The 16,815-nt window shown below is 45.1% G+C and overlaps 1 protein-coding gene across 5 annotated transcripts in view; it reads left to right on the forward strand.

Annotated features, from left to right (window-relative positions):
• The window catches only part of LOC101939460 (L-threonine ammonia-lyase-like), a 57,613-nt gene that overhangs the window by 19,399 nt on the left and 21,399 nt on the right, over positions 1-16,815 (forward strand). For all 5 annotated transcript variants that reach the window (XM_065553392.1, XM_065553389.1, XM_065553390.1 and 2 more), the window contains exons 3-4: positions 5,301-5,417; positions 6,347-6,588. In XM_065553392.1, coding sequence (XP_065409464.1) covers positions 5,301-5,417; positions 6,347-6,588 — 359 coding nt within the window. The remainder of the gene's footprint in view (positions 1-5,300; positions 5,418-6,346; positions 6,589-16,815) is intronic.

The raw sequence follows: 16,815 nt of genomic DNA on the forward strand, positions 1-16,815 counted from the left end.
ATGGTATTTACAATGTTTTGTTCTGTGAATCTCTCTCATCTTATGGGAGTTAGTCAGAAATGACCAGGGAACGTGCATTAATAGCAGATGCGTCTCTATAGGATGATAATCCTTCCAACAATGTTAAAATTTTTCTTCCGTTTTTTCACTATCCTAAATTCTCAATTGCTTACAGTGACCTGTAGAATGAAGAATACTATTGCATTATGCACCCAGTTAAAAACACTTGCCACAAGTACTGTATCTTCTTGCTTATGTAGCAGTAAACTGTGTATTGTTGTGTCCCTTTCAACAATGTTATACTGAAGGCTTTGGCAGCACTTCCAGCATATAAACCCTTCACTTCATAACAGGCAGACATTTTTCAGCAGGGCCTCAGATTTAAATTTGGTGGCAGATGACTGTGTAATCCACTTAAAAAATAAAATTATTAAGAACCAATATCCCAATGGAAATTATGTAAAACTTTGCTGCATCTTTTATAAAGCACTTATCTGACCCATTATATTGCTGGAGCAAAAGTCAGTGTTCTGGGGTTGAGGTGATGGCTCCAGTGTAATAACCCAGCATGCACTATGTTGGAGACAACGATCTAAATGGGGTCTGAACATCATGGGATCTGTAAAACAAAAGTGACTTAAACATCCAGAGTTAAATTCTGTATGTAGCATGCAGTGAGCAGGGGAAGTATGGAGCGCAAGATGCATATGCCTTTTCCATAGGGTTGTGTATATTGGGTCTTTAGGAGCCCAAATATCTTGTTATCTAGGTAAACTTGAATAAGCATGCATAGCTCAGGTTTGCTAGCTATCTGTTTTTCATGTGTTTTCTGTCTTGGTTGGATTTTTTCCTCAGACATTTAAGCCACAATGAAGTAAGAATGAGGTCTTTCATCACTATGTCCAAAGAATAAAATAACAGGAGAGAACACAATTCAGCCCCTTATTTTTCTCCCTAACCATTCCACACTGCCTCAAGGGGGAGAGAAAGATAGTAGGAAAAATAGATTTATTTTTTTAAAACAGAGAAATTTTTTAAGCCACCATCTTTCTCTGAGTCTCCCATTGTGTCCTGTCTTGTCAGTCTGTTTTAGACACAGCAGTGGCCTGATGCCCATAGCTAAGGTTTCCTATCACTTTATATGCAAGCGGGCAGTGGAGTTAGGGTGACCAGATGGCAAGAGTAAAAAATCGGGATGGGGATGGGGGTAATAGGTGCCTATATAAGAAAAAGCCCCCAAAATTGGGACTGTCCCTATAAAATCGGGACATCTGGTCACCCTAAGTGGAGTAGGCTCACGGCCATCCTTAGGCATACGCAGCTGCGTAGGGCACCCCTGGGTCTTAGTTAGGGTGACCAGATCACCCAGGTCAAATATCGGGACGTGGGGGTGAAGGGGCGGGGAAAAAAAAAAAAAGCGGTGGCAGAGCAAAAAAACACACTCCCCCTTCCCCTCCCTCCGCAAGCGCTGGAGGGAGGCCCCGGAGACTCAGGGGGAGTGTGGGGCCAGGGTGAGTGAGAGTCCGGCCTGGCCCCGAGTGCACGCAGGACTCAGTCGGCCGGTACCTGGAGGGAGAGTAGGGGGGTGGCCCGCGGGGCCAGGCGGCGGCTGTTCTCCCCACCTGGGCAGCGGGACTCGGGAGCAGCCGCTGCTGCAGCTCCCATTGCCGTGGGGGGAGGAAGCGGCCGCTGGCCAAGCTTGGCGGCTGCGGCTCTGGCGCCCACGAACCCCCCGAGCCTGGGCCTGTTGCAGGGACCCAGCTGCGTGCACGCTACGCACCCCCAGCCCCTAGCCAGTCGCATCTGGGCTGGCTGCCCAGCTGGTGCAATCCCGCGGGTGGCGCACCCCCAGCCCCTAGCCAGTCGCATCTGGGCTGGCTGCCCAGCTGGTGCAATCCCGCGGGTGGCCCCAGAATGGGGGCAGCAGGCCCCAGAATGGGGGCAGCAGGCCCCAGCCGCCCCCGTCCCGCTCGGGTCCTGCAGGGGAACAAATGGGGCTGGGCTGCCGATGCCTCCGCCCCGCGGCCGCCGCGGGATTGCACCAGCTGGGCAGCCAGCCCAGACGTGACTGGCCAGGGGCTGGGTGCAGTGTGTGTGCTGCTGGGTCCCCGCAACAGGCCCGGGTTCGGACCCGGGCGCCAGAGCCGCAGCTGCTGAGCACCATGGCCGCTTCCTCCGGCCGCAGCAGTGGGAGCTGCAGCAGCGGTTGCTCCCGAGTCCCGCTGCCCAGGTTGGGAGAACAGCCGCCGCCTGGCCCCGCGGGCCACCCTCCTACTCTCCCTCCAGGTACCGCCCGACTGAGTCCTGCGTGCACTCGGAGCCAGGCCGGACTCTCACTCACCCCAGCCCCGCGCTCCCCCTGCGTCTCCGGGGCCTCCTTCCAGAGCTTGTGGAAGGAGGAGGAATGGCGTGCTTGGGGAAGAGGCGGGGATTTGGGGAGGGAGCCTTCTGGGCTCCGGAGCCTTTGCTTGTTTGTCCAGTCTCCCGACCTAACCAACTTGAGTTGGTATTTATTTGTCAGATTTAAAACTGCATTAAGGAAAGAAAACCAGAACTGAGTGAACTTTTTTTGTGTGCTGGATATGTAACATGTAAATAATTTACCATTTCCTCTCTGATTTTGGCTATCTATAAAAATTTCTGTGGTTTTTAACATTCATTTTGCTTAATATAACCTCTCCAAAATACATCTTAAGTCACAGGAATCCACAGAATACACATGCCTTAAAAGTTCTGGCAAGCTACAGGTTTTATGTAAGCACCATTCTTTATAAAGTCCAGACATGAGCATATCTGATGGGGGTTAGGAGAGAAAAAAGAACGAAAAAGACACCAGTGACTAATAAAGTAAAACTGTAGAAGAATATATTAAATGGCAAGTTCTATTTAAATGTGGAGAGCAGAAATGCTGCACTGACTCCTTGTACACTGATAGCCTGGGCCCTCACTTCCATGCACCTCACACAATCACTTACTTCTGTGTAAAATGCTACTGCTCAGACTTAGGGAGACCATAAGTTCCATTTTGGCTGGGACAGTCCCTTTTTGATCAGTTGGCAACAGCAAATGGGACAAATGCCCACTTCTGTCAAAGTGAGGTGTGGAGGAATATGTGTGTGTGGGGAGGAGGTGGGGAGCGGCAATGCTAGCCCCTTGCAGGGTGGGGAAGCAGGTCTTGGGCCGGGGGTAGGCAGGGCTCTGGCAAGCAGCGACGCTGACCCCTTGCGGGGGCAGGGGCAGGGCTCAGGTTGGGGTTGGCAGGAGCTGGGCAAGCAGCGACACAAGCCCTGTGCCGGACGAGCAGCTCTGGCCAGCCCTTCACGGGGATAGGGCTCAGGTGAGTGGCTCAGGCTAGCCCCACGCGATATCCCATTTTCCCTTACAGAAATATGGTCACCCTACTCAGACTCCAAAAGGGTGTGAAGCCGTGAGGAACCAGACAGATTCAGCAAAAGTGACTGTGGTGCAAGCTTCACTATGCTATCAAGAAACTGCCGTCACCTAGTGAGATCATCTGTAAATTGGAGTCTTCCCTCATCCTTTGCCTCTCCACAGACACTGCCAGTGTGATAGTGTTCCACGTGATGTGGATACCTGTGCACAAGGAAGTGTACTAGTGCATGAACTTGGGAGCAGGGGTAGTGGTCTCATTACAACTCATCTGCCAGCTTCCAGGTGGCAGTGACTTCATCATTGCTAGCATTGGATAGACTGGAGCCAGCAACACAAAGGTGAAAGGTTGTGCATTTCATTACCAATCCAAAGGGCCATCTAATTGCCTGCAATGTGTTTTAAACATGTTTTCTGGGCCAAATTGAAAAAGGCAAACCCATCATGTTATACACCAATGAATGTCTTCTCCAAAGTACCACTTGTGAAGAGGTCATTAGAACTATACTTTCTACCTCAGGCCCTGAGGGAAATCGTTGAGGCTTTTTAAGCATAATATGATATGAATGATAGAATATAACATGCTTCAGCATCTCTCCAGTCAATTGCAACATCTTCCATAAAGCTACCAACTTTGAAAGTGGGTGTGCATGCAAATGTAAAAGATGTAGCAATAAGTTTGTGTGATTGTTTTGGTTCTTGATGTGCATGCTGTTGTGTTACAGTAGCAACTGGAGGCCCTAGCTGAGAACAGGGCCCCATTGCACATAGGGTTGCCAATTCTGACTGGACATATTCCTGGAGGTTTCATCAAATGACGTAATCTTTAATTAAAGATTAATCTTTTGTCCTGGAGTCTCCAGGACTTAACCAGGAGGGTTGGCAAACCTAGACTTACAGCAGGTTGGGGCAGATCTGGGAATAGACAGCTATTGTTACTAAGAGGAGTATAATAGTTACAGTATACATAGGCCTTGTGGAAGAATGTAAGGAGAAATTTGAAGAGGGTGGCCTGCTAGTTAAAATGTCCCTAACACATAGTGTAGATGTAGCCTGAGTTAGTTAAGCACCTGAAAATAGCTTAACTGAATTAACTTCTAAGAAAATATATGTCTATTTCTGCTTTCTATAAAATGCATTGCACTTTAAAAGTCCAACAATCCATAAAATATCTTTCCAAAACTGTTCAGTTGTCATAATTAATATGGTATGACATATTGCAATATATACATATAGAGAGATTTAATATATATCGTCCAGCTGTATATTTAAAATAACACAACCTCTCTTCATTCACTGTCCTAAATTAGGGCCTGATCCTGCAAACCATAGTCCTTACGCCCATCTTAAGTTGGTGGAAATCAAGTCCCTGTTTCATAAAGTTGTATGCTGTTTATATAACAGTCACATTCGTACCAGATGACTGAATTTTGGTGGCAAGTGAAATGGTTTTGTTCATGTAGTGATGTATATAATAAAGTAATATTAAAAAAATGCAAACTTGCATGTGGTATCCGTATCCATGTGAGAAATGATGCATGTGTGGTATTAAGGTAAGGTGGCTCCATACAAGGAAGGAAGTCAAAAATAAAACTTATAACCTTCTTTTAAGTATTACTCTAAAAATATCTGAATTATCTTTTGCTGTAAAATATGTGACATATACAGATACATAATGGTGCGGTGTAAATGTTTTATGGACAGTTGTTTGGCATGATCTACATAACTCCCAAGAATCTTGGAAATTACACCAGACCATCATGTATTCTTTCTTAATGGAAATATGTAATACTTATATTTTGCTGGAACTGACTAATGATTGTGCTGTGGTAAAACAAGTGAAAGACTGTCTTGGAATGTAGGCATGTAAAATACCGCAGCAACATAATAATCGTTTTCCTGTGCTTTAGTATTCTAGACTTTCAAAGCAATATGGAATGGATATCTATCTAAAGAAAGAGTTCCTTCAGTACACAGGATCTGTAAAGGAGCGAGGTGTGCTTTACCTGCTAACATCTCTACAGCAGGTACGACAAATTATCCAAGCCTATAAAGAACAACAAAAAATTAAACATGCTTAATCTATGTGCAACTTCGTGCTGCAAAATTAAAGGTGATCCTATTATCTGTAAACCTTCCCTGGCTTGCTGTGTTTTCTCATTTAAGTATTCAGATACTGCTGGGTTGAGCAGCCTAGACATGCCTGTGAATAAATTAATTAAAACATAGTACTTATATCTTTGACAAATCAACAGGATTTTTTAAATGACATCTTATGGGAATAATTGAAGGAAAAGTTGGTAGCATGTAGATTTTAGAGCTTATTCATGGTGTTTGAATGAATTGATCCTGATGCATATTATATATTACTAGACTGACAAAAAAATGTTGAAATCCCAAATGGCGTGTGGATTCTGAGAGAAGAACCTCGATTAGTGAATGGTCTGGGGGAGAATTCCAGCAGTTTGAATACAGGTTTTATCCCCCTTGTTGTATAAGATGTGTTACCTATCTGTAGAAGAAATAATATTTAGCTTAGATAGGGCACTTTAGAAGTATTGATTTTTACAGCCACTCTGCATCATTATGTTATAGAGGGGGAAAGTGAGGCAGAAAGGTCAAGTGATTTTCTCCAGGGCAGAGATGGGGACCTGATCTTGTGTCTATTAAAATCACTCTGAGTTTGGCTGTGATTTCAAAGGGAGAAGGATTGGGCCAGGGAATATTAGAGCTGGGATTCAAACTCAAAAGTTTGTGGTTCCTAGTCCTGTGTTTTAAGATCACACGACACTGTATATCTGTGCCATACCTTGATAATGTAACACTGGGGAAGAAGACTTAAAAAAGGCTAGCACAAAACAGTTGAAATCATCCACCATTAATCTTTGCATGCTTATATGACTAAGCTGCCATTTTCTGTGATACTGTGTGATCTAGAAGCAAATTTGTTTTGCAGGAGCAGCAGAAAAAGGGTGTGATAGTGGCTTCTGACAGTAACTTTTCCATGGCAGTAGCATACCATGCCTCAGAACTCCGCATTCCAGTATTTGTCATCATGTCTACCAGCACTTCGCCAGCCAGAGTGAAAATGTGCCGTGAGTATGGTGCCATGGTGATCTCCTACGGCACTACAGCCAAGGATTCCCAGATCCATGCAAGGAGGCTGGCCCAAGAGAATGGCTATCTATACCTCGAAGAGTAAGTAAGTTTTATCAGATAATTGTTCAGAATCTTCAGCTCTGCAAAACCCATTTGGTGTCGTATTTTATTACAACCGCAAATCTTGACCCTTGCTCACCAAAAGTTTCACTGAGTTTCCTATGAGCCTGGGACAGACTTCCTGAGAGTCTGGACTGACATTTTTCATTTTTCTGATGAGCCCATGATCACTGGCACTCTTGCATGGTTTCCTCTCCAAATGAGGCAAATTTGGTGGCTTTGGTTGGAATTTGCATTGAGCTTTTGTATTGGTTCAGAGCGGGGCAGGCTCTAGGCACCAGCGAAGCAAGCAGGTGCTTGGGGAGGCAAATTTGCAGGGGCACAAGTATCCCGCATGAGAGCTGAGAACCAACAGGGAGCCCTGAGAGCTGTAGTTCCTTGGTTAGCTCCCTGCCTATAGAGCCAGCCCTGGAGCAGGGAAAGAACTACATTTCCCAGCATTCCCTCGTCCGCAATTAACAGGAAAGGGAGGGGGAAGGAGCGTAGAACTGAAACCTCATGCTGTAGCTTGCTGTAAATGGTAGGAACAGAGCCAGCTCTAGGTTTTTTGCTGCCCCCCCACCTCAGCCCTGGGCTCCCCCTTAACCCCTGTGTTGCCCCAGCCCGGGACTCTCCCCCGCCCACGCCCCCTGCTGCCCCAGCTCTGGCCCCCACCTGCACCCCAGCCCTAGGTCCCCCCACCTGCATCTCCTGCCACCCCAGCCATGGGCTCTTCCCTCCCCCCACACCCGCACCTCCTGCCACCCCAGCCCTGGGCTCTTCTCCCCCCTGCCCCGTACCCGCACTCCCTGCCACCCCAGCTCTGGCCCCCACCTGCACCTCCTGCCACCCCAGCCATGGGCTCTTCCCTCCCCCCACACCCGCACCTCCTGCCACCCCAGCCCTGGGCTCTTCTCCCCCCTGCCCCGTACCCGCACCCCCTGCTGCCCCAGCTCTGGCCCCCACCTGCACCTCCTGCCACCCAGCCATGGGCTCTTCCCTCCCCCCACACCCGCATCTCCTGCCACCACAGCCCTGGGCTCTTCTCCCCCCTGCCCCGTACCCGCACTCCCTGCCACCCCAGCTCTGGCCCCCACCTGCACCTCCTGCCACCCCAGCCATGGGCTCTTCCCTCCCCCCACACCCGCACCTCCTGCCGCCCCAGCTCTGGGATCTTCTCCCCCCCTGCACCCGCACCCCCTGCTGCCCCAGCCCTGGGCTGTCCCCCCACCCGCATCTCCTGCCACCCCAGCCCTGGGCTCTTCTCCCACACCCGCACTCCCTGCTGCCCCAGCTCTGGCCCCCACCTGCACCTTCTGCCGCCCCAGCCTGGGCTCTTCCCCCCCCTCTTCCTCCACACCCGCATCTCCTGCCAGCCCTGGGCTCTCCCCCAAAGAAAGAATTGGGTGGACTAAATGGACATTGCACCTCTCTATCTGAAGCCTAGCAAGGCAGGTACGTGGATCCCACTAGAATTTAAAATGAAAAGTAAGGGAGGGGAAGCTCTACTAGACTGGGCAGCTTTAGATACAGTACCAGGCACATAGGAGGATTTACACTTCTGAGCCATGGAAGCAGAAATTGACTTTTCCAGATTTAGCTAATATTCAGAAAGGGAATCCAGCACCTGCCTTCCAGATTTGAACACCCTCAAAATTCAGAAGTGCTCACGCTCAATTTGGGCAGCTGTTACTTCATTTCTCCCAAATCAAATATACTGATCCACTGTAACTTGCTGTAGGAAAAAGTAGAATAAATTGAGCAAGAAATGCTTCCCAGTGGTTATTAGGACTGGAATTGCTATTTTCAACAGCCATTGCTTTTATTATTATTATTATTTTTAAGTTTTTAGTTTTATTTGTTTAAAAGGAAGACAGTGATATTGCATTGGCAAATTCCCCATAGAAACAAAGAATGGAACAAAAGAATAATAAAGGCACCTCAACTTTTCCTCATTTATGTAGGACAGTCTTATAATATGCATCCAGATAGCCTTCAATCACACAAGCTGAAAATTGTTCCACTTTACTGCAGTTCTGTAACCATATGGGAACCAATCCTGTCTGTGTTCTGTGCACATCCAAAATTCCTGCTGAATGACCCGCCCTGGGAGCGAGTTACCAGTGACCCAGGGCTGGGGCAGCAGGAGGGTGCAGTGGGTGGGAGGGGGGCAGCCAAAATTTTTTTTGCTTGGGGCAGCAAAAAACCTAGAGCCGGCCCTGGTTCAGAGCAAAACTTGAAGTGATGTTCACCCCCTATTTTCCTCCTTCTGCTGTGTAGAAATATTTTAGATGGACGGCACGTATATGGTCATGCAAATCTAACCATTTAATATTAAAATGGTGGAACAGTTCCTATTAAAGCACCATCCTGCAAATCCTTCATCATGGGAGCAGTCCTTAGAAATGGTGGGAAACCTAAGTGGTTTCTCTTCATATTTCAGACCTGTTAAATCTCCCAGACTGGCCAGGTGACTCCTCTTTTTGGCCACTTTTTGCACTACTCCTCACTTCAATCTTACAAGTTGGAAAGCTGCAAGAGCTCATGAGGCTACACCTCTGTCTATAGAGACATAGCCTGGAGGACGCTAACCATAGAAGGCATCTTAGAGTATGATCTGTCAACCTCCCCATGGCTATAGACCGGAGTCGGCAATGTTCGGCACGCGGCTTGCCAGGGTAAGCACCCTAGCGGGCTGGGCCAGTTTATTTACCTGCTGACGTGGCAGGTTCGGCCGATCGCGGCCCCCACTCGCCGCGGTTCGCCGTCCCGGGCCAATGGGGGCGGCGGGAAGCGGCGCAGGCCGAGGGATGTGCTGGCCGCGGCTTCCCGCCACCCCCATTGGCCCGGGACGGCGAACCGCGGTGAGTGGGGGCCGCGATCGGCCGAACCTGCCGCATCAGCAGGTAAATAAACTGGCCTGGCCTGCTAGGGTGCTTACCCTGGCGAGCCGCGTGCCGAACGTTGCCGACCCCTGCTATAGACTCAGACCTATGGCCAGAGAGCTGCTGGACAATGCTGTAGCCACCTGTCTGTAACCATAGGGGCCAGGGACCAGAGTAACCAGGGAACAACAGCTAGTGGCCTGGGAGCAGTAACAAGAGAGCAACAGGCCAAGGCAAATAAGCCTTCCAACCACAGCCTGCCATCCATTCCAGGAAAAGGAGCAACTAGTTACTTGGGTATCAGGCCAAGGAGATGCCAGAGACAACCAGGTGTTAACTAGTCAGCAGGAGCTATTAGCAACAAGTCAGCCACAGGTCCTGCACTGCACACTCCATGGAGAAATTTGTGCTACAACAAACAGAAGAAGAGTGTTTTAAGTATGAGACGGGAATAGCAACAGGTTGGCTATAGATGCCAACCAATGAAATCTAGGCGGGAGATGACTAACAAAAATGCCCTTTACCCCTCTGCTTCCTACTGAGTTACCAGTGGCTCCTGGTAACTCAGCAGGTTGAGGCAGGAGCTGCAGCCCTAAGAAGCTTGTGCAGGTAGAACTCCAGGTCTTGTACCCTGTAATGTGAGGGTAGATGCAGAGCAGTGGCCACGTTAGCTTGGATCACTGCTTGGGTGGGGATCCCCCCCCCCCTTTTTTTTTTTTGACGAATATAATCTCTCCTGCTAACTACTGTCTGACATGCATTAGGAAGAAACTTCCCCACTTGGGACCATAACATGTAGGTAATACTGAAAGAGGGGGGAATGGTTAAAAGTCAGAAGGATGTATCTGTTTTACAGAAAGATCTTTGTTCGGTGTATGGAATCAGAGCTGAAATATGAAATCTAATGTGCCTAAGAGCAAAGGGATGAGTTTTGATAGACAAAGCTAAGTGCCATATACGTGGCATTGAATTAGTTAATATGGAAGAGGAAAAAGATCTAGATATCTTGCTATACCCATCTGTTAAATTCAATCTAGTGTGCACCAGTGTAGAAGGCTAATAAAATATTGGCTTGTGTCAAGGGGCATATTATATAAGTCTAAGCATACTGTGCTGATATTTTATGAAGTAGTGTTCAATTTTGGTCCCTTTCTTGAAGAAAAATGTGGTTACGATGGACAGAATACAGTGTAAGGCACGGAGAGATTAATGGAATGGAGAGTCTTGCATATGAGGAATGATTGACAAAACTGGGACTTTGCCTTGAGAGAAGGTGATTTAAGAGGTGACATGACTGAAGTATTAAACTAGCTAAGGATTATTATAAAATTAGGCATGATTATCTGTTTGAGGGCATTGGAAAGGCCAGATCTAGGGGACATTGGTTTAAAATGGGAAAATATATGCAAAAAAATGTAAGGAGTTATTGTTTTAGAATGAACATGGTAATATAGATGGAACAAAGAGGGTTCTTAAGTCTTTCCAGGTTGTGCTTGTGAGAATTTTTAGAGCAGTTGCAATTATAATTGATTACTATAAATATCAATTACAATGTATAGATGCTTCCACCAGGTGGCTTTTAAGCACCTTGATTAATTCAAAACTCAACTATAATAAAGCAAAAGCACCTGATCTCTTACTCTGTGATCAAAAACCTAATTCTACATACAAACATCACTCAGACACCAAACTAAAAAGAAAACACAGAGCCGTGCCCTAAACGGATGTTACTCTTTTGGGTGGAGATTTGAACAGCATTCCTGAATAATAGACACTCACAGGAGACATCCCTGTTTCATACTCTTGAGCTCTTGTGTGTCAGGAGTTTCAACACTACCTGTCCCAGTTTTACATAATAGACCAAATTATTTCCTGTGGAGTAACTTGTGTTTTGGAAAGTTAGGCTATGTACAGAGAACCAGGAGTATTTGTTTCATGGTTTTGTAAGCTATATGTTTTATAATGTTTGGAAGGTTTTTTTGGTTGGCAGTTGTGCAAAAATACCCAAAATAAAAACCTCAACACCCCCTCCCCCACCTCAAGATTTGATTCTTCTACTTTGGATTTATAACCCACTTGAAGTGCCTGATGCTCTGAGCCCAAATTGTTAAAAATCGAAATAATGCCTTTCCAAATAGCAATTACAATCCCATTAAAAATCATTCATGTGGATGTACTCATCACACACTAGATATACCCTATCACCCACACACTTTACTGAAAAAATATGAAAAGTGTGACAAAGAGGCTAACATATCTGGACCTTAGGAGACTAGGATCAAGTAAATCTCAGAGGTGAGGGGTCTCCTGCCAGTAGTCTCCTTCCACTTAACCAAGAGGACTCTAGCTCAAATGCCTACACCGGTCACAACTGTGGCTGTGACAGGCAGTTATGTAGGTACTCAGATCTCCAAAGTCTCTGTCCAGTGACATAATCAACAAACTATCCTTCCTCCTCTGCTATGGATACCATCTGACCATCCTCTAAGTCTAAGTTATGATCCTTGTTGACAAATACTAACTCTCTCAGTTGGAAGTGTTGGTGTCAAGCTCACTACTATTCCACCTCCAGAGTGCAAATGAAGTGCTATTCTGAGTCAGTAAAACCAACACAAGAGACTTTAGGTGGGGAAGCAAAACTTCATATTCAGGTAGAACTGCCTGTGAAATTCTAGGTAGCAGTATGTAATTACCCAAGTTGGAATTCAGTCATGATGTCCACATTAATGCCATACTAGTGGCAGGGGATCTTTAATAGCCACAAGTCTTCAGGACATCAGCTTTACATTTCTCCTGAAAGAAAGCACATACAGTAGCACAATGACTCCAGAACAATGCTGAAGCATGGATTCATTTGTGCATTGGAGAGTGAAGAATTGCAAACATTCCTTCCTTGCGTGTCCTGGGTTTTCTTGTATAACACTACATCCAAGTACTGACCAGATGGGACCTTAAGTCACTTGAGATCTGATATGCTTCCTGAGGTCGCAAGTTCATCTAGTACTACACAGGGTTAAATATTTCTAGAGCTATGTCTGCACAAGGAAATCTGTATAAGTTAGGAGCCTAAATACTCCTGAGGATCTGGCCCCAGGAGTTTTGAAGGACATGTACAAAACTATGCCATGCAAAAATTATAATAGAATGCCTGAGGTGGGGAGCCTATTTTCAAACACTGGCATCTAACAGGGCATTTGAATCCTACATTTTGGAAGTAAATAGACACTCATCAAATAGCTAGTTTTACATCACAAGTGCTAATTTTAGGATACAAATGTGGGATTTATGTTCTATTAAATTACTGTTTATGTATAAAGAGGGAAGTGAACGTGCTGCTCATATTTCCCTTTATATCTAAGCACGTAAAGGTAAAAAAACCCTAATGAATTAGTTCACCACAAATGAAAGTGTTAAACATTAATGTAGGAGGCTTGGATTGGAGTCCTTTCTAAATGTTAGCAAGGAACATCTGACTGTCTAAAATGCCTGTCCAAGCTGCTAATAGGAATGTTGATCATGCCATACGAAAGGCAGTCTGGCATTTGATACAGCTTTGCATTTTTAAAGCAGCTTTATATGTACATTAAATCTTCCAGAGCCACATTCACCTTTGCAAGTCCTCATGAACTTCAACATGTAGATTGCAAGGGTAACTTTAAAAAAAAAAAATTCTTTGTTGGGGAAAAAGTGTTCTAATAGCCCAGTCGAATTTGTCAAAGTGCCAGTGATATTTTTATCTTGCTTTACTTGTAAAACAATCCTATATAAAGGGGAAGGGATCATCTTCAGGTTATGGCCCTGGATTGGGGTTCAGTTCCCAGCTCCTCCACAGATTTCATGTGTGACCTTGAGCAAGTTGGTTAATCTCTCTGCCTCATCTGTAAAACTGGGATAATATTGATTCCTTCCCCCCGCACCACCTCTCTGTCTTGTTGATTAATACTGTAGATTGTTCAGGACAGGGAACTGTCTTTCACTGTATAGGTAAAGCAGCAAGCACACCAGGGCCCTGAGCTCTGTTGGGGCCTCTAGGTGTTACTATTAATGAATAAACACAGCCCCTTGAACTAGAGATAAAATTAAGGGGTGAATATGTTGGTAGAATGTAAAAAATGAAATCACTGGTACAGTAATTCTGCTTGGTTTATTGATGTCCAAGTATGTAGAACACACACAAGTACTCAACAGTCTTACAGTTTTTGATCAATTTGTCATTCTGCAGGTTTAATTAAAATGGTTCTAAATCAGCCAGCTCCGAAGTTACAACAGTCTCTTGTTGTACCTTGCTGGCTGTGTGTATTCTTAATATGTTCATTAAACTGCCTGTAGCTGTAAGTGTTTTTCCAATGAATACTTAGGCAGACTAAATCCTCCTCTTATCCTTCATGGAGGTCTTCCAAGGGGTGTTAAGATGTCAGATTTTGGCCCTGGATTGTGGAAAGTTTTGTGCACCACTGATCTGGTCTGTATCTACTGTGACTACGTAAACACAGTGCTTTCCTTTCCTGTAAATTCCCACTATTGTGAGCACTAAATCACACTCAAGTGAACAGAGATCGCTGTACCTACACTAGATTCCTTCTTATTGCTTACAGTTTTGACTGGAGGATATTAGAACTCATGCAGCTTAAGGAAGTGATAGCAACAGAAATGGGAGTCCTCTCCTTTCCAGCAATTTCACTGCTCTACAGCCAAAATGCTTCTGAAATAAATGTAGACAAACTTTACTAATTCTGGGTCACTGAGAACGAAAATGATGCTTAAAATTGTTGATTGGCTCTAGTTTTCAAGATATGCTATAGGGTCAGTATATACTACCCTTGACTTGGGAATGGCGGAGGATAAGTGAGTTATAAAGGGAAGGGATCTCAATTTAAACCAGAAATGACTAAAATACATCTTTGACTGGATCTATGAATAAATCTATGACTGGGTTTGGACAGTACTTGCTTTTTAGGCAAAACAATGAATGATGCAATCTGAAGCTGGTATTGCGTCATACATGATATGAATTGCATCATGTTATTCCTAGAAGTCATGGATGATGCAATCATAACGAAGCTTACATCACTCTGCTGAACAAATTGCCCTATATCAGCTCTAGAAATCATCCAGTGTCGTGCTCTCTTATTTGTCAGTGTTTGATTTTGCAAAGGGACACATTTCTGTTTAGCCAAAGTGAGCAGAGATGCCTCGTACTTGTGTGAACAGTGCAGATAACTTCTGCTATGTTTGTGGTGAAGTGACTTTTGCATCACAAAAGCGCAGTATAAGCACTATGGTTAAGAAAGCCTATCACCTTTATTTTGGCTGCAAAATTGGAGATCAGGACCAGAGGTGGGCCCCACACATATACTGCAACACTTGTGCAACAAATCTTCGCCAGTGGTTGACCAGGAAAAGGAAATCTATGCCTTTTGCAGTGCCAATGATTTGGAGAGAGCCAACAGATCATACCAGCAATTGTTACTTCTGCATGGTGCCTCCAGTTGGGAAAGGTGTGTCAAAGAAGAAAAAGTGGACTGTGCATTATCCAAACATTCCATCAGCTATACGCCCAGTACTCCACGGAGAAGGACTGCCGGTACCTGATGCACCAGAATCATTCTCACTTGAGTCAGACGAGGAAGAGGATGAAACTTCTGGTCCTGAACCATCAATGTCACAGGACCCACATTTTCTCCCATCCTCCTCCTCTGAACCACACCTCATAACACAAGGTGAACTGAATGACCTTGTCAGGGATTTGGAACTACCCAAGAGTAAGGCAGAGCTGTTGGGCTCCAGACTACAGCAGTGGAATCTCCTGGCAGGTGATGTTAGGGTTTCCATGTTCCATGACCGTCAAAAGGATCTTGTCCCATTCTTCTTCATGGAAGGTGATTTTGTAGCCTGCAACAACATCGATGGTGTGATGGCAGCCCTCAACATCGTTCACGATCCAGATGAGTGGAGACTGTTCATTGATTCATCGAAGATGAGTCTTAAAGCTGTTTTACTGCATAATGGCAATGTTTTGCCATCAATTCCAGTTGGTCAAGCAGTCCATATGAAGGAAACCTATGACAACATGAAACAACTTTTGAGGTGCATAAACTATGACCAACATCAGTGGCAGCTTTGTGGCAATTTGAAGCTTGTTGCTCTCTTGCAGATTGGCTACACAAAGTACTGCTGTTTTCTCTGCGAATGGGATAGTCGTGCAAGAGATTCCCACTACATCAAGAAAGATTGGCCACTCCGACAGTCATTGGAGCCTGGGAGGAAAAGTGTTCAGCATCCACCACTTGTTGAATCAAGGAAGATTTTGTTACCACCCTTACACATCAAGCTGGGTCTGATGAAGAACTTTGTCAAGGCCATTGACAAAACACAAGCAGCTTTCAAGTACCTCCGTGGAAAATTTCCAAGGTTAAGTGAAGCTAAGATAAAGGAAGGTGTCTTTGTTGGTCCTCAGATTCGTGAACTTCTTCGAGATGATGCATTTGACCATGCATTGCGTGGCAAGGAAAAGACGGCATGGAAAGCCTTCCAGTTAGTGGCAATACATTTTCTCGGAAACAACAAGGCAGACAACTACAGGTTGTTGGTGGAAAACCTCCTCAAGGCATACAAAAGCCTTGGTTGCAACATGTCACTAAAAATACATTTTTTGCACTCTCATCTAGATTTTTTTCCACTGAACTGCGGAGCAGTGAGCGACGAGCACGGCAAGCGATTTCACCAGGACATTGCAACAATGGAGAAATGCTATCAGGGCAAATGGAGCCCATCAATGCTTGCAGACTATTGCTGGACAGTGACAAGAGATGCTCCATTTAATAAATACAAGAGACAAGCCAAGAAGCGCCGAGTAGACACTGAATAGGACTAAACTGTGTACATAATAGTTTTTTGCCTTTTGTTTCATAATAAATATTATTTATATAACCCTTTTGCTGATTTTTAAAGTATTACATAAACAGGACAGGTGAAATATTATCATGTAAAGCAACCATAAACACATGAAAAGACCTAGGTTTACAATTTATGATTAAAACTCTACTATCTACACAATATACATAGACATAAAATGTAAAAACTTAAATATCTTAGAAACAGTAGCCAATCAGTTGTTTTAATTGCCATATTTGAATTCAGCACATCAAAATACATAATAAATAGCACATTTTATCTCTGAAGCAGACGACTTCTCAAAAATTGTAGACCAGTGATATCTGCCAGCGATGCCAATAGAGAATTCACCTGATCATAATTATAGTAGCCTGAGAGCTAGCAGGATAGGCTTTCTAGGGCAGAAAGTTCAGCTCATTCATCGAGCAAAGCACTGCTTGTCACTTTA

Source organism: Chrysemys picta, chromosome 7 (assembly GCF_011386835.1).
Source record: "Chrysemys picta bellii isolate R12L10 chromosome 7, ASM1138683v2, whole genome shotgun sequence".
Taxonomy (NCBI): domain Eukaryota; kingdom Metazoa; phylum Chordata; order Testudines; family Emydidae; genus Chrysemys; species Chrysemys picta.